At 42.9% G+C, this 26,385-nt stretch overlaps 1 protein-coding gene across 1 annotated transcript in view; it reads left to right on the forward strand.

Annotated features, from left to right (window-relative positions):
- The window catches only part of SLC2A12 (solute carrier family 2 member 12), a 55,140-nt gene that overhangs the window by 12,667 nt on the left and 16,088 nt on the right, over positions 1 to 26,385 (forward strand). The window contains exons 2-3 of the mRNA XM_075203194.1: positions 20,697 to 22,025; positions 24,047 to 24,169. Of these exons, the coding sequence (XP_075059295.1) occupies positions 20,697 to 22,025; positions 24,047 to 24,169 (1,452 nt within the window). The remainder of the gene's footprint in view (positions 1 to 20,696; positions 22,026 to 24,046; positions 24,170 to 26,385) is intronic.

The following is a 26,385-nucleotide window of genomic DNA, read 5'->3' on the forward strand; positions in this document are numbered from 1 at the left end:
AACCCCTGGGGTAGTCTGGTCCATGTGTATTGCACTCCCCTGTAGGAGAATGCAAAAAGGTATTGGCAGTCAGGGTGAAGAGGGACTGAAAAGAAAGCAGAACATAGATCAATGACAGTAAAATGACTGGCAGACGGTGGAATCTGCATGAGGATGACAGCTGGATTCGGCACTACGGGGAATTGGCTCTCAACAACTTTGTTAATTCCCCTTAAGTCCTGGACTAATCTATAGCCCCTCCCCCCATTCTTCTTCACAGGGAAAATGGGACTATTTGCTGTACTGGCTGTACGAATTAAAATCCCTTGTTGTAACAGCCTCTCAATAACAGGATATACCCCTAGTTCCACCTCCGGTTTTAATGGATACTGTGGGATTTTTGGAGCTATCCTACCACTTTTTAGATTGACCATGACAGGGGCTACGTTTGCCATCAGTCCAGTGTCCTGTCCATCTCTGGTCCATAGGGAACCTGGTATTTCCAGCAACATCCCCTTTACTTGAGATGGACTTTGTTCTATAACAGGAGAGTGTAACATTAACCTTTGAGGGGTGTCCAATATGTCCTGTACCTCATGTGCAACCTTCTCGGGTATATCTAGGAACACACCATCTGAAGTACAGTATATGACACATCCCATTTTACATAACAAGTCTCTCCCTAGCAAGTTAGTAGGAGCCGCTGCAGCCAAGAGAAACGAATGCTTAGTATGCAGAGGCCCGATAGTAACTTCGGCGGGTTTAGTTAAAGGATAATGTAACACTTTTCCCGTCACCCCCATAGCTGGAATAGTTTTGCTGGTCACCTGTAGATTGAAAGGAGAGGTTATCACAGATCGGGCCGCCCCTGTATCTACAAGAAAAGTTTGTTTCCTGCCAGCTATGTCAACTATCATTGTTGGTTCTTCACTCTGACTCTCAGTTAACCTCACTGGCTGTAGACTACAGGTATGACCTGACCCCTAGCGCTGACTATGGATTTCCCGCGCAGCATTTGCTGCCGTAATATGCGCGGGTAGATGTGAGTCTCCTAGTCTATGTGAATCCTTTCTTGGAGGATACTTATGTGACCCACCCCTATGTGTATTGAGTCTTTCTTTATTACACTCTCTAGCGTAATGTCCTTCCTCGTTACAGTTGAAACACCTGATCACTTTAGGTTTCCTGTTATATGGGTTGTATGCTGGTGGTCGTGTGTGCACCCCTTCTAGAGCCTGTATACTTACCGTCAATAACTTATCACTTTTCTCTTTCCTTTTTCTAAAAAGGTTCTTGTCATGCTCCACAGCAGACTCCCTAAGGAAGTCTACCGTGACGCCTCTCCAATTAGGTAATGTGGTTTGTACTCTCGTCTTTAAATTTTCCCTAAGGCCATCCATCAGTACCCCTACAGCTACCTCTCTGTGATGTGGGTCCTCACTTATGTTGGATATCCCAGTAAATCGTGCGATCGCTGTTATAGCTCTAGCAAAGTAATCTGAGGCAGTTTCACTATCCTTTTGTTTAATGGTGAAAATCTTACTCCAATTTACCACTACTGGAAAACAGATGGCTAAGTGTTTGACAATTTGTTCTATATTCCGTTGGTTAATCTCATCAGTCAAGGTGTCATCTTCCTCCAACAAACAATCTCCAATAAATTTTTGTATGTTAGTATTGGGAGGAAGACACGCCCTCAACACTACCCGCCAATCCTTACTGGTTGGTTCGTGAGCATTTCCTAAGTCTTTAACAAATTTCTGACATTTAGCTAACTCTTTTCTAGGATCTGGGAATTCAGTCATAATGGAACGTAATTCTGATCTAGTCCAGGGACAATGCATTGTAACATTTCTTAAAGGAACTACACCATCCTTATCCGGTTTCCCATTGGGAACTGATATTGTGCGAACCGGGAACACACCCTCTGGTACACTAACTTCAGGGGACGCTACAGGATTTACAGGCCCTAGATTTAGAACACTTTCACTCCTAGTGATCACGCTACTCTCACCTATCTCAGCCATTTTCTCATACTTGCGCTGAGCCTCTAGTACATTAACAGCATGGGCAATGGCCGAAATCACAGTGGGTTCATCTTCGTTTTCAGATACACTTGATTGAAACTGATTTAAAACAGGGTACAACTTAGTAATTTTTCTATTTTCAGTTTTAACAGCGGCTGTACTTACCCCTCCCGCCACATAAGGTGGCGGGGGCGCGCTTGCCCATCATCCGCCTTGCGCGCGCTTTTCGCCACGCCTATTTCCGGTTTGCATTCGCTGCTCTGCCACGTGTTACCTTCCATTTGCCACAATTTTAAACAATCATTATGTCTATTTCTCTTTTTCGTTGACTTGATCAACCATATTTTATCTTTTACAGTATTCAGTACCTCTGCATTAAAACTCCCTATTGTTGGGAAAGGCCTATCACAATCTTTGGTCATCCTGACCCACGTGTCACAATACACAGTTGCATATGCACCATATTTCTTACACATGAGAAACCTCGCTGAACCAATAGGGCCTTCCTTAGGCAGTACACTGACCATCTCTAGCGTATGCTTAGCACCCATGTTGAACAATATACCTTCTACCCGGAACACAGACACACCGCAATGCTCTGTTCCTTCCGGCCAAATGTGAAATACAGACACACCGCAATGCTCTGTTCTTTCCACCTAATAATTTCAACTCTGTTGCTATACTCACCGCTAGAGATCTATAATACTCGGTGAACGTATTTCCTTTAGCCGCGCTCACTCGCTTTTCTCGCCCCTGGCGAGGGTCCCTAATACAGAAATATCACTGTGGGCCCCAAGGGCTATCAGCTCCTCGATGCCCTGGCTCAACCACAAAAATCTGCTGAGTTTATTATCGCTGGGAGCGCAAAGTCGATACAATCAACCTGCCTTTCCAGTATAATTCCTCCTAGCTGCTTCACCAATTCGCACTAACGGTGCGACCGGTTCGCACTGCCTACCAATACTAATTATTAGCAAACCTTGCGATCTATTGGTAGCGCTTTGCGAAAACCCAGTTTTCGCATTCGGTATACCTGCCCTGTATACCGTCCTTCAGTTGGGCAATCCGCCTCGTCAGACAGCAACTGAGCACTTCAACAATAAAACAGTGTATCTACGTTACAACATCACACACTATACACCTTTTCTGCGCAGAAAATCAAAAGTTCCCAACAATAGTAATAATGTCTCAGAGGCTTTCACAAGTAATTATACTATGCATGTATAATAACTATCAACACGATTGTTTAACCACGTGGCAAGTTTACCGGAAGTTCGCGTACGCACAGCAGGAAGTACACATACGCTAAACAATGCAATACAGTTAAAACGCACAATGACAGAAAAAAAAGAAACAGTTTTCTCTTTTGTCCCTAGGTTCTAGTTAGCGTGCCCTAGATAATGCAAAACGGACATTCGGTTTCGCAACACAGAGTAAAATTCAGGTTTTGAACACCGTGCGTTCTTACCCGTTTATGACGCGTCTCCACCCTTTGTTGAGGAACCGAAATCCGTTGGTCTTGCGTATCATCGGCAACGAAACCTCCAAAGCTCACGAGCCCCCAAATTGTTAATGTGCGTATCGTCGCTAACCAATAACGATTGTCGAACCTCTATTTGTGTTTCCAAAGCACAAAGGTTTATTCGCAATAAGTGGAAAAATATGCTCAAGCGAAGTAATAGTAAATACAGCCGTTACTTATCGCAGGCGCTCTGGATCCAGTGCAGTCATTCAATCCTGAAGTCTGGGGACAAGATGTCTGCACTCTGGATCACAAGCTGCTGCTTATATACACAATCAAATACAGTAATACAATGAAGATGGTATAGCTTGCATCTATTGGTCCGGGTCTCAGGAATGTCCAAGGGGTCGTCAATCATTGGCTGGTTCATCCTAAGGAATCCAAAGGAGGGGGTCATCTCTGCAGGGGGTATGCTCTGCTCTTCCCGCCCGGATTCCTTAGTCTTAAGTAGTTCATAATTCCCTATCATTCATAACTTGCGTATGCACTCTGCGATTCCCTCGCAGAGTGAACCAAACAGTAGGATATGTAATAAGGTTCATTATGATACCACTCATGATGTTATTCCTTTAACCCATTCCGTGTATTTCACTAATATGCATGTAACTCTGATATAACATATAAATACTACTATATTTCGACATAACTGACTATGTGTTGCAATTACCATTAATGTGTACTATTTTATAAGTATGCGTGTTTGTGCGAATGTATGGTAAAAGACCGATTACTGTTGTTGCCACGTGTAGTGGATGCGTACGCCCTTTCACGCCGGAGCGTGCCCTTGTACGTCATAGCGTACCGTACGCATCTTTTCAGACAAAGACAACCAAGTTTGCTAGACTTTAATTGAAATGACTTTATCCAATTTGCTGACTTCGACACTTCCCTCCCTCCCCTTCTCATGTGCCCTCTGGAACTCCAGGTCCATCCGTAACAAACTGGCCTCCGTCCATGACCTCTTCATCTCCAACTCTCTAAATCTTCTTGTCATCACTGAAACCTGGCTTACTTCTTCTGACACTGCCTCACCTGCCTATGGGGGCCTCTCCTTCACCCACTCCACCAGAGCGGATGAGCGTCCAGGAGGTGGAGTGGGTCTCCTCCTTTCCCCCAACTGCACTTTTCGGGTCATTCCCACTTTACCTTCCCTCTCCTTCTCTTCCTTTGAAGTACACTCCATCCGGCTCTTCTCCCCCATCCACCTCCGTGTCTCAGTCATCTACCGTCCCCCAGGCCCCTCCTCCCTTTTCCTTGACAACTTCGCTTCATGGCTCCCCCACTACCTTTCCTCTGACCTTCCCTCCATCATACTTGGTGATTTTAATATTCCTATTGACAACTGTTCTGACCCCGCCACCATCAAACTTCTCGCCCTCTCCTCCTCCCTAGGCCTCATTCAGTGGACTTCTTCCCCCACCCACTGTCTTGGTCACTCCCTTGACCTTGTCTTCTCTCACCTCTGTGATCTATCTGACTTCTCCAACTCTCCCTTCCCACTCTCTGACCATCATCTCCTCTCCTTCACTCTGTCCTCCTCCCCTGCTCCTGCCTCGCCCAAAGCCACCCACACCAGGCGCAACCTTGACGCTATTGACCATACCTCCTTGTCCTCCTCTCTTGAAACTCTCCTATCACCCCTTCCCTCCCTGGTCTGTCCTGACCAGGCGTCCTCCCTCTACAATCTCTCCCTCTCTACTGCCCTGGACGCTGTCGCCCCGGCCTCTACTGTCAGCAGAAGCCACATTATTCCCCAGCCCTGGCACTCGAAACTCACCCGCTTCCTCCAAAAGTGCTCTCGCACTGCTGAACGCCTCTGGAGGAAATCTCGTTCCCTGGCCGACTTCCTTCACTTTAAATTCATCCTCTCTTCTTTCTGCTTCGCCCTCTCCCTTGCCAAACAATCCTTCTTTAAGTCCCTCATTTCTTCTCAGTCCTCCAATCCCCGCCGCCTCTTTGCCACCTTCAACTCCCTATTGTCCCCCCCACCCCCTTCTGTCCCGTCTTCCCTGTCCGCTTCTGACTTTGCCACCTTTTTCTCTTCCAAAATTGAGGCCATCAGACTGAACATCTCCTCCTCCCCTTCTCCCGCCTCCCTCTTCGCTTCACCTCCCACCAACACCCAACTCTGGTGCTCCTTCGGCCCTACAACAGGTGAAGAAGTTCGCTCTCTCATTTTTTCCTCTCCACCCTCTACCTGCCCTCTCGATCCCATCCCCTCTCACCTCCTTCGCTCTCTTTCTCCCACTGCCTGCTCTTACCTCGCACACCTTTTCAACCTATCACTCTCCTTTGGTGTAGTACCCCTCTCATTTAAACATGCTCTCATCTCTCCTATCCTCAAGAAACCCAATCTCGACCCCACATCTCTTGCCAACTATCGCCCTATCTCTCTTCTCCCCTATGCCTCTAAATTACTTGAGCGAATTGCCGCCTAACCAGGCACCTCTCGGACAATTCCCTCTTTGACCCTCTCCAATCCGGCTACCGCCTCCTCCACTCTACCGAAACTGCCCTGGCCAAGGTTACTAATGATCTCCTATCGGCCAAATCCAAGGGTCATTTCTCCCTACTCATCCTCCTTGACCTTTCCGCAGCCTTTGACACTGTGGATCACCCCCTCCTGCTGCAAACTCTTCTCTCTCTCGGCCTCTCTGGTTCTGTCCACGCCTGGTTCACCTCATACCTCGCTAACCGCTCCTTCTCTGTATCCATGTCTGGTTCTTCCTCCTCCCCCTACCCTCTTGCTGTAGGAGTCCCACAGGGCTCCGTTCTCGGCCCTCTACTCTTTTCGCTCTATACTTCCTCCCTTGGTGCTCTCATCTCCTCCTTTGGCCTTCAGTATCACCTTTATGCTGATGACATTCAACTTTACATCTCTTCACCTGTTCTTTCCTCCACCCTCCTCACTCAGGTATCTGACTGCCTCTCCGCCATCTCCTCCTGGATGTCGGAGCGCTTTCTCAAAATCAACATTTCCAAAACTGAACCAATTGTCTTTCCTCCTCCCAGCCTCCCATCCCACCATGACCTCTCCATTGTCGTTAACAACACTACCATCTCCTCTGTCACCCAACTCCGCTGCTTGGGTGTCACCCTTGACTCCTCTCTCTCTTTTGCCCCCCACATTCATTCTCTTGCCAAAGCCTGTCGATTCCAACTACGCAACATCACCCGCATCCGTCCCTTTCTCTCTCAGGAGGCCACCAAAACCATCATACACGCACTCATCATCTCCCACCTGGATTACTGCAACCTCCTCCTCACCGGCCTTACCCACTCCCGTCTCTCCCCCCTCCGCTCTATACTCAATGCGGCCGCAAGACTCATCTACCTCTCACGCTGCTCCTGCTCTGCCTCCCCTCTCTGCCTTGCCCTACACTGGCTCCCCTTCCCCTACAGAATTATTTTCAAACTCCTCACCACCACTTACAAGGCTCTCTCCCACTCTACTGCCCCTTATATCTCTTACCTCCTCTCCATTCACACTCCCACCCGCTCCCTGCGCTCGGCCAATGACCGCCGCCTCTCCTCCACTCTGATCACCTCTTCCCATTCCAGAATCCAGGACTTTTCCCGTGCAGCCCCCCTTCACTGGAATAACCTCCCTTGCTCCATCCGCCTCTCTCCTACTCTGTGCTCCTTCAAACGTGCACTCAAAACTCACCTCTTTCTCAAAGCCTACCAACCATCCACTTAACCCCCATCTCCTCCACTCATTCTCCCCTCTCTCCCATTCCCTCAACTGGCTCCTCTTGTGCCTGGTCTGTTTAACCCTCCCTTAGGATGTAAGCTCGCTTGAACAGGGCCCTCTTCCCTCCTGTCTCCTTACCCGTTCTTCTGCTTCGTGTCTATTGCATCTGCCTGCCTGGAGTTTCTGAAGTATTGGTACTTTTGTTTATTGTTCTGTACTGTTATACCCTGTATAGTCTACTGTTTGTACTATGTGCGGCGCTGCGGAAACCTTGTGGCGCCTAACAAATAAATGATAATAATAATAATAATAATAATAATATTCAGTCTGTCTGAATGTATAGCAGAATCTGTGTGTAAGTTGTGGCAAGGAAATTAATATATGACATGAATATGATTGTTATTCCTATGTCTAGGGTGCCTGCAATGATATGTGTGTGAATACTTAAGTAATGTATTAACACATTACCCAAACCCCCACCACATGCTATAGGTCTCACTGCTATAATGTGAGCAGTCCTGCAAAGTATAGCCTGGTGCTGGTTAGTGCTATTTATTTAAACTTTTGTTCAGTAATCATCATCATAATCATCATCATCATCATCATCACATATCTTTAATCCATGACTCATGGAGCTGCTAGTTTTAGAGGCATATCTTGAGCAGTGGTCTATTGTAAATAGGCTGCATAACCGAAGGTTGTACTACACCTGCTTGTGCACGCGCTTACTGTAAATAAGTTGCACTTGTGCGCCCCTGATCTGTCTCTCCAGGAATAGGGGGCAACATACAATATACTGAAAATTCCACAGTGTTTCCTTGCATATGCATAGTAAATCAATCATTTTTGCTTGTGAAAGTTGGATCTAACTCTAAGTCAAGCCCAATGAGTACACATAGTCCAAGAATAATCTAAACAAGAATCAACATTTTAAATGTCAATCAAAACAGTGAATGTAGTGATAAATTCCTTTCAATATGGGCAGCACGGTGGCTAAGTGGCTAGCACTTCTGCCCCACAGCGCTGGGGTCATGAGTTCAATTCCCGACCATGGCCTTATCTGTGTGGAGTTTGCATGTTCTCCCCGTGTTTGCGCGGGTTTTCTCCGGGTGCTCCGGTTTCCTCCCACACTCCAAAAACATACTAATAGGTTAATTGGCTGCTATCAAAATTGACACTAGTCAGTCTGTGTGTATGTTAGGGAATTTAGACTGTAAGCTCCAAAGGGGCAGGGACTGATGTGAATGAGTTCTCTGTACAGCGCTGCGGAATCAGTGGCGATATATAAATAAATGGTGATGATGATGATGAATATGTAGTCTCAAACTTTACTTTACCATGCCTTGCCAAGCCTAGTACTTCATGTGCATTTAATGTGCATCAACAAAGCTGAGGCCGAAAAAATAAATTTAAGCTGTGTGCTTTGTGCCATTCATGATCTCTGATGCTCAGCACAATATAATGGAGGTTTATTTGCGCACTTATTAAGTACATATTATACTATACTGCATGGAATCTTTGAGATCTTTTAATGCACTTTGAATACTCTGTTAAAAGCAAAGACAAAGTACAATGCTTTATCTACATTTTAACAGCTGTTGTTTTTCAATGCCCGAGTGTATGAGTCCAAATGCAAATTGTTTGATGATCTTTTTGCATCTGCAGCTCCTTTTACAAGGTGTTGGCTAAAGTAGGAGGTTTCTCACAGACACCAACCTCCTGCTTTCGGTTTTCTCTTCCACTTTCTCACACTCTGTAAGATTTAAGTGTAATAACAGTGCCCTTGCACACGCAAGTTTCATAACCAGTTTAATACTTTTAGTACATGTGTAGTTGGCTAGTTGTAGACTAGTACAAATATAAACGGTGAAAGAATGGGCGCCATCATTGATACATTCTATCCATTATTTCATTGTTACAATGTAGTTCATTGCGGTTAGTGTAAGACCCCACGTGGGATTTCACCACAACTAACCAGCACGCTCTGACCAATGAGGACAAACATTCTCTGTATTGCTTACCGATGATTTGGTAGCGCCATCACAATATTTGGCACAAATGATCGCCAACATATTGTCGCTTTGGCCTTTTTCACCACACCCCGTGGTAGCGCCATCACAATATTCGGCACAAATGATCGCCAACATATTGTCGCTTTGGCCTTTTTCACCACACCCCGTGACTCTAGGAAGCTGACCCATTCCTGCCAGACTGCTCGATAAGCTCTCCTGGTGGGTGGGGCCAAGGAAGTCTCCACTAGTCCTTGTATGCCGGCTCGATGATCTGCCAAACATAAGGTGGACAAAGGGTACCTGTAAGCTGAGTGGCAGGTTCTAATTCAATGTTATCATTGGCATTGGGAAAGCACATCCTCTAACTTGTTGTCAATGCCAGGGACATGGCGAGCCTTAAAGGAAATATCCTGCTCTAACAATGAAGGACTAAGTGGTAAATGTTTTAAAGTGTGGATTTTGGAAAACGACGATATTCGGCATCTTTGCAGGGGAAATTTAAAATGGCAATGGCTTTAAAAGCAAAACTACAATGGAGAATAGTTCCAGAATCAACAGATTTGTCCCTAGACCACTGTTGAACCATGACTCGTGCCATGCACCTTGGAAATAAGCACCGAACCTACAGGACCCAGAAGCATAGGTATGCAGGTCTAAAGTTTTACTGGAGACAGGTGCTGTCAGATACATACCCCATTAAATGAGGCCAAGAACTTGGACCAAACTAACAGGTCTTCTCTGATCTCATCCAACAATGGATTGCGACTATGAGGTCGTATGAAGCTGGCTGCTGCTAACTACAGCTTTCTGCAGAAGACCTTGTCCATGGGAATTACCCTGCATGCAAAATTAAATTACACATAGCATTGTTTGTACCTGACACAAAAGAATCTTGTGAGAGGCCTGAGTACAACCTACCAAACACTGTAACTTAGCTAGTTTATCTTCGGGCAACCGGCAACTGTATCTATTTCTATGCCCAGAAAGGAAATGCCTTATCCTGCGCTACTGGGATGCCTAAACCGCAAAGAGAGCCTGAGCTGACCGCACATACCAAAGAGTTACCTGGGCCTATAAACAAGAACTCATCGAGGTAATGGGCAATACCTTCGTGACCCGTTCCTGCCTGTACACATCTGTGCAGGTAGGAGCTAAACTTCTCGAAAAAGGCAGACGAAACCGAACAACCCATGGGAAGACATCTATCAATGTAATATGGTCAGGTAGAAGGAATCCCATGAATCAAAAAGACTCCGGATGCAGGGGCAGGAGACGAAAGGCAGATTCTATGTCTAGCTTAGCAAGTAGAGCACCTTTCCCAAATGATCTTCCAATACTAAGGGCCGCTTTGAACGACTGGTATGAAACTGAAATAAAACTGGAATCGAAGGAGTCGTTGACCGAGCTGCCCAGGATGTGCAACAGCTGTTTTATTAATCTAAACTTTCTGGCTGCTTTCTTGGGCACAACTCTTACCAGAGATATAACTAAATCTGTAATAGGGGGAAGGGGGAAAGGACCTACTGTGCGGCCTAATAGTAGTTCTTTAAGCATTTTATCTGCTACGATATCAGACGACTCGTACACTGATCGTAAATTTCTTGCTGCAATAAATTTAACTTCTGAAACTGAACTGGAAGCCCTGCCGCAAAAAAGAAACTAACTCAGCATCCGGGGAGAGCCAAAACCAATGATTCAGCTCCCCCAGGTGAATCGGGGAGTGTACTTTAAGAAGGGGCGGGTGGGTCTTTGTGCCATCTACCAGATCTGGCAGAGGGATGTGGGCAATCCTTCGCTGGATGGGGGCCGCAACAGTGGGAGCATGTGTGTTTTTACCGTCAGGTCGCTCCACGGGTGCACACTCCACTATTGCAAGTGAGGCATCTATCTATTTCTCGTATTTTGCGGAGTACCCAGGGGCAAGCTGGGCTGCTGGGCAGGGGGGCATCTGCCCCCCCAGGCCAGTCCATTAAAGGGCTATATTGGGCTGAGTCACTCGGCCACCTGCATATTTTTCCTTTAAAATTGGCTGCTGAGACGAGACTTGCCCCCCGGGCTGAAATTTGTCAGCCCTCCCCTGGGAGTACCATGCCTCCCCTTGGATGCAAACCTCGAGCTAGGGACCTGGGAGGCTGCCGTGATGCCTGGGTGAACCATTTTTAGCCATATCTCGAACATATCCGTAATACGGTTAAGTATCGCCATCAGGGTCGGATTAAGGGAATGGAGGCCCCTGGGCTAAGGGGGTCTCCATTCCCCGTGAGGCCCCCCCCTCCCGTGATCCGAGCGGCCCGCGCCCCCCACCCGGCACTTACATCCTTCTCCGGCGCGCTGTACGCTCTTTACTGAGGAGATCTTGTGAGAGTGAGACTCACGAGATCTCCTCAGTAAGGAGACTACAGCACGCCGGAGAAGGACCGCAGTGAAAGTGCTCAGCAGCACTGATCGCACCGGGGGCGCCCCGACCGATCAATACTGCTGCTGAGCACTTTCAAGGGCCCCCTGGATGCCATAGGCCCCTGGGCTGTAGCCCAGTTAGCCCCATGGTTAATCCGGCCCTGATCGCCATACATCGGTGACCGCAAGTTTAGAAGAACAGATGAAGACATCTGATAGTAAAACATATGTGGCTTTAAAGAGGGAGTTGTGTTTTATTTTAGGGGTTTATTAAAGTAATGTGATGTCAACAAGGGTGTTGTGTTTTATTTAACATTTTACTTTGTGGTACCACATGGCTCAGCAAGCCTTCGGTGTCAGGGCATGGTGGCTCTTTTTTTTTTTCATATTTTATTTTAGATGTCTTTACCTAATTTATTTATTTTAACATATGTCAGTGCTCCGATGTGATTCCCCATTTTACCCCATATCTATAGTTCTATAGGTTTATCATTGTTCAAAACTCTTGTTTTATACCAATCCGTAAAATTTAAGCATTTATAAATCTGAACTTTAGTATCCATCAGAAGTGAATTTATATAACTCTCCCATACATCAAATAATTTCTTTACCTGTTTCTCTCTATACATAGAGGCTTCAACCCATTCCATTTTAAACACTTATGCCAGTTTCATGTTGAAGATGGGGGTTTGGACTGTATCCAAAACTGTAGGATACACTTTTTTGCAACATCCAAGCACATGTAATTTATTAAAAAAAAATAAAAAATGGATACTTAACAAATTAAAGGGGTTTCCATTTTAAATCTGAACTTCAGAAAACTCCCTCGTTTTAGTACTTTGGTTGCAATCTCACCAAGGGTTGTACTTATCATGTTCCTGGCACTGACATCCAGCTGGGATATCTGCTAAGGAGGCGGAGCGATCTGATGCAGTGACTGTAAATAAAAAACATTTGATGATTGAAGGATGATTAAAAAGCAGTGAAATGACAGAACTTTGTTGGTTTAATGTGTAGGCTGGATCATGGACACTCGAGTAAGCAGTGCTTAGCATTTTTTTGCAACTTGAGTGTGTGGCTGCCTTTGCAGGCATGGATCAGATTGGTAGCAGAATGGCCTGTACATCTTTTACTTACAGTATCATAACTTTGGTGATAGGGATCTTCATTTTTCACTTTGTGTTTGTATTCTTTTGAAACTTGAAAAACAAGTATTACATTTACCTAGGATGTGTAGAAAGGCTTTTTATCGTATCATCATCATCATCATCATCTTAATTTATATGGCACTGAGAATCTACAGCGCTGCACAATCAACAAAAATAAAGAGAAAAAAATACAGATAAGTAAGGGATAAGAGCATCAATAGAATCAGTAAAAAAAATAAATTCCAGAGACTATAGAGAAAACAACTACATAAGAAGACACAACCAGAACAAAGGAAACATCACGAACATGATGACGATATAGGAGAATGAGAGGGCCAAACTTGCGATAATTAACATTAAGGAGATTAGGTTAGTGAATGGAGATGATAGAGGTGGAGTGAAATGGTCAGGTGGAGCATGAGAAGAGAATTGTCTTAGGATGGGTCGAATAGGGAAGTGCTAAAAGGTGAGTTTTGAGGGAGTATTTGAAACAGTCGAGGTTGGGGCGAGTCTGATTGGATGGGGCAGGGAATTCCAAATGTGGGCAACAGATTGGGCAAAGTCCTGAAGGCGGGAGTGTGACGTGGTGATAGGTGATGAGGAAAGGCGAAAGTCATTGACACAATGCAGTGGGCGAGTAGGTGCATATTTCTTGACAAGGTTGGCAATGTAGGAAGGAGAGGCATTAAAGAGTGCTTTATAAATGTGGGTAAGCCACTTGAATTATTTTCTGGGGGGAATGGGGAGCTAATGAAAGGTTTTGCAGAAGAGAAACTTTGGAAGAGGAAATTAACTACAACGCAGTGTTCAGCACATATTTCAGGGGGAACAAACATTTGTCAGGCAAGTCAGAGAGGAGAAGATTGCAATAATTAAGGCGGGAGATGAAAAGAGCATGGATGATGGTTATGGTGGTATCCAGGGAGAAGAAAATGCAAATCTTGGCAATGCTGCGAAGATGGAGGTGACTGGTATGGGCAAGTGACTGGATGTTGTTTGTGAAATTGAGGGTGGGAACAATGATGACCCTAGGGATCATGCGTTGGGAACAGAGGAGAAGGCGACACCATCAAAGGAGGCAATGTGATGCTAGGTGGTGGAAAGATGATAAGCTCAGTTTTAGATATTTTGAGCTTGAGGTAGCACCCAGCCATCCAGGTGGAGATGACAGGGAGGAAGTCAGACAAACAGGAGAGGAGAGAGAGCGAGATTAGGGGATGAAAGGTAGATCTGTACAGCGCTGCGGAATTAGTGGCGCTATATAAATAAATGGTGATGATGATGATGATGATTACAGTGTCATCGGCATCAAGGTGATATTGAAAGTCAAAGGAGCGGATGAGTTGACCAAGAGAAGAGGTGTAAATAGAGAAAAGTAATGGGCCAAGAACAGAGACTTGGGGAATCCCAACAGATAGAGGGACAGGAGGGAAGCAGGTACCAGAGGAAGAGATACTGCAAGAAGAGAAGGAAGTTGATGGTGGAAAAATAGGCAATAGGGTATTTTGGACTGGGAGAAGATAAGAGTTTTGATTTAGGACTGTTTGGCAAGAGAGAGGTCATGTAATAGGATGAAAGGATGATTTTGAAATAAATAAATAAATAAAGTCTACGTAAGAGTGAGACTCTAGTGGCGCTCAGCGTAACGGGAGCATTTTTGAAAATAGGGAGTGAGCTTGGTGTGCTAAGGTAGGAGATTTAGAATGATGGAGGTGAAGTGTGGTGGCTAGGACATTCTTCTAGGTTATGTTAGGAGATAAAAGAATGCCTATGTGTGTGTGTAATGTTTAGACCGCTAAAGGAGAAAGCAGCAGCTCTATGGGATTTGTAGTTCCACAGCAGGTACAATGCAGACCCCAGATTTCTGCTGACTTTATAAAGCAGACCCTGCCCCTCTCATATTGTTTTTTGGTGATATCATTTTATGACCAACACAGCTGGAAATTCACCAGTCTGAGTAGTAAGAGGCCTCCACACACTGATTGGTGAATGGCTGGAACTATCCACCAATCAGAATGAAGGAAGCTGTCACACTTCTTCTCCAGTGAGCTGAGGGACAGCATAGGACTGCAGGAGGGTTAAGCAATTAATTTGAGTCACCAACACAATCAAAGCGACTGGAGCATCCTCTGCCTCCCTCTCAGCCACCAGGCATGGCCATACACTGTGGCTGCAAACAGCCAGTATCAGAAAATGGAAAAATAGGCAGCACAATGTATGAAGACAGCAGAGACGACAAACTATAAGTTGACCAATATACCAGAAACACAATGTACCAAGACAGTGTAGTAAAATGTAGGTTGTCATATAGAGTAATAACAGTCCAGCCATAGAAGTGCAATTGATGATAGATGCTCCCAGGCCCAGGTCGCCAATGTATAGCCACAGTATTAATGAATGAAGTATTATGAGCTGTAGGAGTCAGTATGTAAGCAGCCATCCAGAAACTGCTAGATAGTGCTGTGAATACTCCCAAGTCTCATTAGAATGCATCTCTAGGGGGTGTGCTACACTTAAGTGAACATGCCTTTACTGTACTAAATTTAGGCTTACCTGCTCCCATTTAATCTGTAAAGGTTGAAAATCTAAGAGAAGCAGTAATCTGGATACGAATGCATTTTAGTACACATTCTTAGTATGAAAATGCAGTTTACACCGCAAAAAGTGACTGCTTAAACTACAGTAGTTTAAGTAGTTAAATATCTAGTTGGTAGAGCACGCCTTCTAACTAAATTAAGTAGCTTTGTACACTAATAGAGGATAGTATTTATCTAGTGAGGACTTAATCTTTTTCCTTGAACCACAAAAATTGACATAAGGCGAACCCTAAATGTGCAATAAACCACCTGGGCAGTGTCGACCTTATTTGAATTGAGTTCATTTACTTGACGTGGTTTCACCACATATTCTATTTTATGCTGACTCTTCCTGTATTCAGGGCCAGCTAAAGCTCCTTGGATGCTCTAGGCCAGGGGTTGGCAACCTTTTTCTATCGGAGTGCCGGCTAAAATCTAGTCAAGCCCAGGTGTGCCAGTTGTGTGTGTATATATATATATATATATATATATATATATATATATATAACACACATACATACATACATACAGATCTGCCTAGAGAAATTCATGGCCCCATTACAGCAACTCCATGGGTCCTCCCTTATAGTTAAGCATGGTTAAAAAAATGTTGTGCCGCCGCAAACCATGCAAGTGGTCGTACATTTGGGGGTGTGGCAGTACATCATTGGGGGCATGTCTAGCAGGTGAAAAGCACCAGGCCACCCTCTTACAGAAAAGTGCATTACTCACACATGCCCCCTTGCTCAGCAGCTTTGCTCACATATGTCCCCTCTGCCCACATGCTTTAATCACACGTGCCTCCCTCTGCCCAGCACCTTTAGTGACACATGCCCCCTCTCCAGCACACCTTCTTCTTACCTTATTCTCCACTGCACAGCATGGGAAGTTGCCCCCAGAAACACATAATATGCCACAGTTGCCCTCAGAAACACATAATATGCCACAGTTGCCCCCAGAAACACATAATATGCCACAGTTGCCCCAGAAACACATAGTATGCCACAGTTGCCCCCAATATCTTTTATGCCACAGTAATGCCCCCAATGACTCTTATGGCCTCAGAATTGCATCAAATTTTTTTTTAGGACACTAATAAATGAATAAAAAATGATATAATTTTATACTTACCTCTTCCAGGCGTGAAGCGGTCCGCAAAGGTGTTTGGGAGGAACTGTTAGCCGGCACTGAACTGCTGCGCAAGCGCAGCAGTTCAGTGTGGGGAAGAAATGACAGCCATTGTCATTTAGATAGCTGACGGCGTGCCAGGACTCAGGGGTCTGCGTGCAACTCCCGGCACGCGTGCCGGGGGTTGCCGACCCCTGCTCTAAGCTGTATTCCATCCCACCCCACCCCCCTGCTTACCATAACAAGCAAGAGGTGGGGTGCAGCATCTAGTGCTCCTTAGACTGAACGTGTAGCAATGAACTATGACATCTTAGCAGCTCATAACTTTATATGTAAGAAGCTCCTGGCTTCTTCTCCTCCTTGTCACAGGCTGACGCTCGGTATGGAGGCGCCACAGGAACATCGAAAACAAAGAATGTATGATATTATGTCACTCATTCAGTGTTTCAGGTGTCCCCTAAACCTTGCCACCCTAGGCATCGTGGTAGCACTGGCCCTGCCTGTACACTTTGTCTAGTTTTTAAATCATCAGTGTGGTGACAATATTATATTAAGTTTTAGCCAGCTACTCGCATTAATTAATTGATATAGTAATTTCACCTCTGCTATTAGCCCCAGAGAACAATAACAAATCTTGGAAGTGCTTAGGTGATGTGTTTTCTTCAGTCTTACTAGCTGCTCGTAGGAGTGGGTAGTAGCATGAAAATGTATGTTTGCATAATTTTACCCCTTCATGCAACATGGCCAGCACGTCCAAAGCAATATCCTTGTGCACCCTCTCCGTATCCTTAGTAATGTGCAGTTTCTTAATACAATTTTGCAAATATTTGTTCAGAATTGTAATAATGAGCTCATTTTTACAAGCAGATTTAAAAAATAGAAAGAGAACAAATGTTTAAGATAACAAAATGTAATTACAAATGCACATAACATCGTATGCGCATAACAACAAATAAGTTACCATAAGATAACAAAATGTGAGCACAAATCCACGTAACATCGTATGTGCATAATAACAAATAAGTGACCATTTCCTAATCATGTGTAATATAGCCTTCATATGTTAATGTTTTACTGCAGCTGTCCTTAACATATACAAATAGAAAATAAATTAAATGCATAAATATGTGGTTTTCCCCTTTAAAAATCAAATGAGATTTTTTTTCCCTGCAGTAGTCGAAAGAGAAATATTAATTACATAATGTGAATAAACGGCAGCAACTTCATATAATAATATAGCAAATCTTTTAAGTATTATCAGCTGGAGAGGTCAATCCAAAATCAGCCACTCAGGAATGGCTAGCTAGTGCTGGTGGTCCTCATCATCAGCACTGCATATTGTTGCACTTGTCCTTCAGCACCAGCAAGAGATTCAACTCCTGACTTATCTCCATCCAAGTCTACCAGAGTTGTAATTACGTGAAATTGCTTTTACTGTACTTATCCTCCCTTTTCTTCCACCATTCTGTCGTTGTAGGCATAAGGGGTTGTAAGTGTAAGATGTTCCAAAATCTGGATATGGACTTATTCGTACATTGTATAGTGCACATTCAACTTTACATGAGCCTCATAATGTCCAATAATTGGCATTTCAACAAAATACACCTTTTTGGTTCACTAAGCCCAGAGCAATTATGATGCAAGGCCTAGCAGAATAACATAATAACAGGTGCAGTATTTCACAACAGAGACAACTGAATAGTATATCTCAAATTACTTATTTCACAAAGTGGCCTTGAATTATTTGAGTGAGACACAGCAAGGATTTGATATCAAAGTATTTATTTACTCTTGATGAGCTGTGTTTGATGTCTTCATTGCAGATTTGGGAAGTGTGGTGGCTGGTGCTTTTACCCAGCAATGATTGGCTGCCTTTTGAAAGTGGCCAATTTACCAGTAATATTAAGGATTTTGGGCTGTATGCACTATCATAGTCATAGTCATTAGTAATGTACATAGAGCTGCAGTGCACATTGTTGCAGAGCTGCACCATATTTCCAAATTTAGGTATTATGTATAACACATACATGGCAACTTTTAAGATTTCTCCCCCTGGAGATCCAGGGAAGAAGTCATGTGACAGGGGGTAGGAGGGGGCGTGGTAACATTGTCGTGTCACCATAGCCCCGCTCCCACTATAAAATGCCAAAATTGATGGCATTGAATAGCAGGGACGGGGCTTAATGGCGCATTTAAACACCGCCCCCTCCATTCAATGCCGTGAATTTTGGCGAATGCGGGAGCTTTGCCTACTCTTCCGGGAAGACTCCCCAAAATTCGGGAGCCTCCCGGTAATTCGGGAGTCCTCCCGGGAGAGTAGGCAAGTATGATATAACACAGCTCTGCGCAAAAACAGAGGAGAGGTGATGGGGTATTTTGGTGCAGGGAGGACAGGAGTGAGCATTGCAACAGGCCACATGTTAAAGTTTAAATTTATTACCATATATGTGTACCATCAATTCACACCGACTCCTCCTCTGACTATACCCCCTGACGGATTGCCCTGCAAAGCGGCAGTCCAAAGGTAAATATTGAGGATAGACTTAGAATGCGCTGCTCCTTTCTCTATATTTGCCTTAATATATAAACCGCTTTTTACTTACTGACATGCTTGTCATAGTGTGTGGTATGTTATGGACAGAGCTCTTTGAGTTGTGAGAGGATGTCTCTTGAGGCTGGTCAGATGTGATCTAGGTAGTTTTGGAGTATGGCCTAAAGTGTTTGGACTTTCCCATTTGGAACATTAAAAGCTATGCCTAAAGATAAATTACATGACTAGTAAAATGTTAATGTCCGGTCAACGCCTATGCACAGTAAATATTACTATTACAGTAACTTTGTGGGGGAGTATAGTAGTATTCAGTAGTTTAAAATGAATCAAAAATCACCTTAATGTACCATATTAAATTGTCAATTTAAAGACCAAACTCTCTAATCAAGTAAATAATAATTTTATTCCTAAATCAAGTGAATTGTGGCAAATTTGATTGACTTAAAAAAGGGATTTCACCAGAGAGGTTTTAAAAATTCCACAACTTTTCTAATTCATTTTTAATGACCATTCATTTCAATGAGGTTTCCAACGTGTGCGCTACTTGCAGAAACCACAGTGAAATGAATGGGCCATTGAAATGAACCAGAAAGTTCTGTGCCTAAATAACTAAATAAATGAAAATGAGAGGCTTGTCCTCATCCCAATATCCTTAACCAACCCCACCACTAAACAGCCTATACATTGGGATATAATTTGTAAGATCTAATATGGAAAAAGACTTGGGTAGACAATAAGTTGAGTACTAACTGAGCTCAGTTGAGGCAACATTTCAAGTGAATCATGAATTGCCACAAGCCATTTTGCAGTGTTGCGAAGTTCCAGAGGTACAATCTTCACCATTATGGAATCATACAGCAGCGATACAAAAAGTACTGTTCCTTGTATTTACCATGCCAGGGCTCAACAGCTGTTTTCTACAGATTTTTGGCTCATCGCAGCTTAGTAAGTAGATCCCTATGCCTGAAATGTTTTCAATAAGTACAGTTTAGCAGGGATTATACATTTACACAGTATATTTTTGTTTTTTTAAAACTGCTACCGATACTCAATGTAGATAAAATAAAGTTTAACAAAGGTTCAATTAATAAATAAGAGCATTGGCCTTGTTTCATTATTTAATTTTATGCTACCCACTGAATATTCATTACTTATCAAATATAAACATTCCAAAGTAATCAAACATGGGTCACTGGTTTCAAGTTAGCCATTAAGTATTTTACACATTAATGAATTCAAAGTTTTGTTTATTTCTTTTAATTAACGACGAACAAATAAAATTTCACTAGTGATATTTGAAAGTGGAAATATTTTGCATCCCCATGGCATTCCTGGTTATTAATATCTATCTGTCTATCTATCTAGTCTGTCTATTTACACACCCTTGGATTGACATGCCAACATTGAATATTGAAAGGATATATAAAGTCCCTATGGGCTTCCACATCTTGTATGTGGTCATGGAACATCTTCTGGAACTTATATTGTTTAAATTAAGGTTTACATTATATATATTTTACACTAGATGTTTATGAAAAAGTCATGTGATATATTTATTAGGAACCATTGTGTATTACATTATAAAACTTTTAAAACTACAGTTTTCAGTAGTCAAAATTAATGTGATCACTTCATTTAATTGAATGTTTTTTTTTTCTTCAGGATGTGGATATTTTATTGTCCTGTCATCGGTCATAGCCGCCATAAGTGGACTACTCGTGGGCTATGAGTTGGGCATTATCTCTGGAGCACTTCTGCATCTGCACAGCTTATTAGAACTGACTTGTCAGCAACAAGAAATAGTAGTGAGTGCACTACTGATTGGAGCACTTTTAGCCTCACTTGTTGGGGGATTCCTTATAGACTACTATGGGAGAAGAATTGCAATCATGGTTACATCGTGTTTACTTGTTCTTGCCAATCTGCTTCTTATCACCATTGCATCCTATGGAAGTCTCATTGCAGGTCGTATTGTCATTGGCATTTCCATATCCTTATCTGCCATTGCAACCTGTGTTTATATTGCAGAGATTGCACCACAGCATAAGAGGGGCATGCTGGTGTCTCTAAATGAACTAATGATTGTCGTTGGCATTCTGCTGGCCTATATTTCTAACTATGTGTTTGCAACTGTTACCAATGGCTGGCAGTATATGTTTGGACTCATAATCCCTCTAGCTGCCTTACAAGCCTTCGCTATGTATTTTCTTCCTCCAAGTCCTCGCTTTTTGATCATGAAGGGTCATGATGAGGCTGCAGGCAAAGTTCTTCAAAAACTCAGAGCATCTTCACAAACCAATGAGGAACTTACAGCCATCAGATCTTCTATTAAAGCTGAATATCAGTATAACTTTTGGGATTTATTTTGCTCAAGGGACAATATGAGAGCCCGTCTGTTAATAGGATTAGCTCTTAGCTTCTTTGTTCAAGTTACAGGGCAACCTAATATCTTGTTTTATGCTTCTACTGTGCTAAAGTCAGTTGGTTACCAGAGCAATGAAGCTGCTAGTTTAGCTTCCACAGGAATTGGAGTTGTCAAGGTAGTCAGTACAATTCCAGCAACATTTTTTGTAGACAGAGTTGGAAGCAAGACATTTCTTTGTATTGGGTCAGCTGTTATGGCAACATCTTTGGTTACAATGGGATTAATAAGTCTTAAAATTGATATCAACTTCAATCATATTTGTAAAATCAGCTCCCAAAGAAATCAGTCCTTTGAGGATACCTTATTTGATAAACTGGTGACAATGACCAAAAACAATGAGTCTTTCATAAAAGAGGTCATCCAGCTAGCGTCAACCAGGACACCTTTTCTCAATGTTTCTGCTAATGAGACGAAATTGAGACATTGGAATATTCAGTTAAGTCCCAGCTCTTCTGAAGAATCCCAAGTGACTCCACAAGTAGAATATGTTCCAGTATTTATGAAGTGGTTGTATTTAGCCAGCCTACTTTCTTATGTAGCTGCATTTTCCATAGGTTTGGGACCAAGTAAGTATCTTTTTCTTCTTTCAACATTTTTATATTGGTCACAAGCAAACGCTGATCTTAATCCACTAAGCAACTAAATTGATATACAGTATGTTCTAATGAGGATAATATTTCAAAATATTGCTAGTGTTTATTTATAACACAATTTAAATTAACCAACATGAGCACAGGTATGTGGTATATTATCTGGTTTGTTTGAAATGAAAGGTTTTACAAAGAAGGAGTTTTTGTGGAATTTGGGGCACCATGTCTAAAGTATACTAAATTACATATAAAAATTACTCCTGTAATCGCCACACTACTTTTAACCTTTCCATCCTCTTAAAATCATTTCTCCTCAGAGAAAGGCTCATTTATGAACGCTGCAAAATGCAAAACTGCCCTGCTTTTTTATTTGCTATTTGCATGCCCACATTATAGCCAGCACTCGCTCTTAAAAAAATAAATTTAAAAATGGTGAGCATAACCACCCCCAAAAAAATACAGATCAGCTCTAGTACTGCCAGCCTTAACTCTGCCAGCCAGAGCTTGTGGCACTCAAGCAGGGAAACCCACAGCATTGGGTCACCACTAACAGGCCCCATGGCGCAGTTAGTGTGGGGTAAAATAGTGAAGCAAAAATAGTAAAATCAACATTTTTTTCATGGTGCCTTAAATGTTTCAGCATACCCAGACCTCCATTAAGTGCTTGGACTTGTTGACACAAGTACCACAAGCAGCAGCATACCCATGGCTGGCAGGGCATGCTGGTACTTGAGGAACCACAATTCCCATATTGGGACCTATTGTGCACCAGAAAAAATGTAAATAACAACACACACTAATTTTAAAATACATTTTATTGAAATGAAACACCGCCACACAATCCTCACTGACCCTGTTTATTTTCTCACTTAAAGAGAATGTTGGCATTGGGACAGTTGGCACCTTTTTCTTTAAACAATCTTTCTCGTCAAAATAAAAACTCTTGTAAGCCACCGTACTATTAGCTCCGTTTCCCTCTGCGGTCAGGGCATGGGAAATTCTCTGGTTATAAATATTACGACACAGGTGCTAAGAGCTCATTTGCGGCACAGCTCTTAATGCAGCTAAAAGTGTGGCGACTTATGACGTTTTTTTTATTTTGTCAAGACTGGATTATTTAAATAAGAAAATCACAACTGTCAGTACTAATTTTCTGTTTAGGTGGGGAAATAAACAGGATCAACGAAGGTTGTGTGGAGATGTTTATATTTAAAGAAATGTATTTTAAAATCGGTGTGTGTGTTTTGTTATTTACATTTTAAGGACCCTGGATATCAGGGCATGCTGGCAGCTATGGGTATAATGGTTCTTGAAGTACTACAAGGGCCAGCCACTCAATGGCAGCCTGGGCATGCTGGTACCTTTAGTGCACCATGGACAAAATGCTGATGTGAGTGTGAGAAAAGCTCAATTACTATTAGCATGGGACACATTTCTTTCCTTATATTTAATGTATAGTTTCCTCAACTTGCTGACAAATTATTAATTGCAGCCGAGATATTGTTAGCACCAAAAGGGAAAACTAAGCAAACAGTCTATGAAATACCAAATATATACTTCCCAAATTTTTAGTGTAAACCACTCTGGTTTAGAACATGTACCCCAAGATAGTAAACACATCATCACATTACATTTCCAAAGGCTGCTATCTGCTGGCAGACGGATATGTAATTACAAGTTACCCACGCACAAAATCCCCAATATAATAACATTAAAGTATTTGTATGTAAGTGTCAATTGAAGAACAACATCTATATATTTACTATGCATAGTTTGCAGTAATATAGGACACTTATACAACTGCTAAATTTGTTTTGTCATTTTATGAAATAATAAGCTTTTTATCTCCAATATAATGTGATTTAAAATGTTGTTCATTGCCAGCTATACATGCTGCTTCCAGTTTTACTACTATCTTGATTTTGATAGTGTTTTCTGAAGTACATGAATGGATAGAGCAACCTGTCAGTGACCTTTCATGTATTTCTGTGTTTCAGTGGCTTGGCTAGTGCAAAGTGAAATCTTTCCTGCTGGGATAAAAGGACGGGCCTTTGCAATAACAAGTAGCATGAACTGGGGTATGAATCTCCTAATATCGCTGACCTTTCTCACACTTACAGGTAAGCGTGGCAATCTTATAATGTTTTAAAAGAATAATATTGTACATGGTTAAATCATACTTGCCAACTCTCCCGGAATGTCCGGGAGACTCCCGCATTTTGTGAGAGTCTCCCGGACTCCCGGGCGAGTGTGGCAATCTCCCGAATTCTGCCCACTTCACTAGGAAGTGCCCCACTTCCTAGTGAAGTGGGCAGAATTAGATCCCAAACGCCGCGATTCCCGGTGAATCGCGGCGTTTGGCCCCGCCCCCGCTGTCAAATGACGCATTTTGCGTCATGACGTCACAGGGGGCGGGGCCGAAATGACGCGATTTCGGCCACCCCGCCCCTTCACGCCCCCCTCCACTGGCTGGCTCCCGGAAGGGAGCTGAAGAAAGTAGGTAAGTATGGGTTAAATTGGTACTAGAATATTTTATGTCTCTTTATTTTGTCAGTATATTAAACCCACTAGAGACAGATGTAATGATAAATGATATCATAACCTACTATGCAGCTGAAATTATTTTAAATAATTAATATATGATTTTCTTTTATAATATTGCACATTCTTGAGATTGCACTTTGTCTGTGCTCTCAAAATACAACTCAATAAACATTTTCTTCCCATAAATCAGTATGCAAAACCAAGGGTGGAGCACGACATCACTGGGTCCCTTGTGGTAGTGCCCGGCAATACTGAACCACCCACCTGAGGCCCCCCGCTCTGCCGTGCATGCCCAATGTGTTGTAAGTGCAAAGGCCAAGGGAGGGTGGACCGCAATTGCCAGATTCCACTCACCTTCAGGTCTCGTAGAGGCCACAACCCTTGCAGTAGCTAAGCTATAGTTTCACCACTGTGAAAAACCACAGAGCCACACCTTGACCACAAAATATGAGAGTGCATTTAAGATTATATTTAACAAAATTCGCTCATACAGTCTATACTACAACTTAAATATATTTAATTTTCATTGTCATTGTTTTGTAATTGCGGTTGTTAAATTAAAAATTTTGTACAGCTTATGAAGTTGGTGCTACTATTTAACACACACACTAAAGTCGAGTTTGTTTATGCAACAATATTGATGGAAGATGGACAGTAACTGCTAATAGTCCACAATTTGTACTGTACTGAATCATTTCCCAGCTCTGAACTAGTCCAAAAGTATGTAGGTGAGTTCAAAGCAGTTTCAAGACAAAATTGTCTCCCAGGGTGAAGCCTGAATATTGCCCTTCCCCAGTGGTTTTTGAACTGGGTGTGGCTATGTAATCAGTGACAAACACAGTTACTCAGGGCTTATAACAAACGACAACAGCACTGTTAATACTGACTAGCTTATAATTATAATACATATATATTTATTATTTAATTATATTACTTTATTATCTAAAGTACCCTGAATATAATACAGTCTCATTAAATAAAATATAATATACAGTGACTCCCAATAGTCCAGAATATGTTAATAGCTCAGTTTTAAACATTTTATGCAGCCACCGGTGTCCACACACACAGCCTCAAGGGGCAGACTTTCTCACCCCTTTAACCCCACTGTTGGTGCCACTGTTTACCACTATCACCCTGGATTGATCCAGACGCTGTATACTACTATTTGCGCTCTTAGAGGCAAATAATCATGCAATATCTGCTTCTCTTGGAGCAGAACTCACTAAGGGCCTATTTTTCAAGCCTTATACCATGCTGAAATGGCTTTTCCGCATGGTTTAGGCATTTTTAAATATACTGGCTATTTATATCAGAGATATCTTCTGCATTAGGCAAAGTACAGGCACAATACAGCAGTCCCCATAATACTCAATGAGGACTGCGGTCTGGGCAAATTTATGAAGCCCTGAAAAGCTGAGCTTGACCTTGATGGCTATTGCTATCTAAAGATGGCGTTAGCTATTCATTCCTATGTGGAGAGCATAACAGAAAACGGATCCCTCTCTGGCACTCTGCATTGTTTAACGGAACTATCAACTGCCCAAGGTCGCTCATGGACAGTAAAGACTCCAGGTTGAAACCTGGAGTTGTTAATGAAATGGAGTCATCGACGGGACAGTCTCTTATCAGATGCACTGTCCCATTGTGACTTGTTTATAAATGGACACCTTCTTCACCTGGTGGCAAAGTACTGTCATGGAAGCATTGCACCACTTTATTAGTGAGTGAAAGGCTGTACAGTGGTCAGTACAGAGGTAATTGTTATTTAAAGAACATTATGCTATAAAGG

This window comes from Mixophyes fleayi, chromosome 3 (assembly GCF_038048845.1).
Source record: "Mixophyes fleayi isolate aMixFle1 chromosome 3, aMixFle1.hap1, whole genome shotgun sequence".
Lineage (NCBI taxonomy): Eukaryota > Metazoa > Chordata > Amphibia > Anura > Limnodynastidae > Mixophyes > Mixophyes fleayi.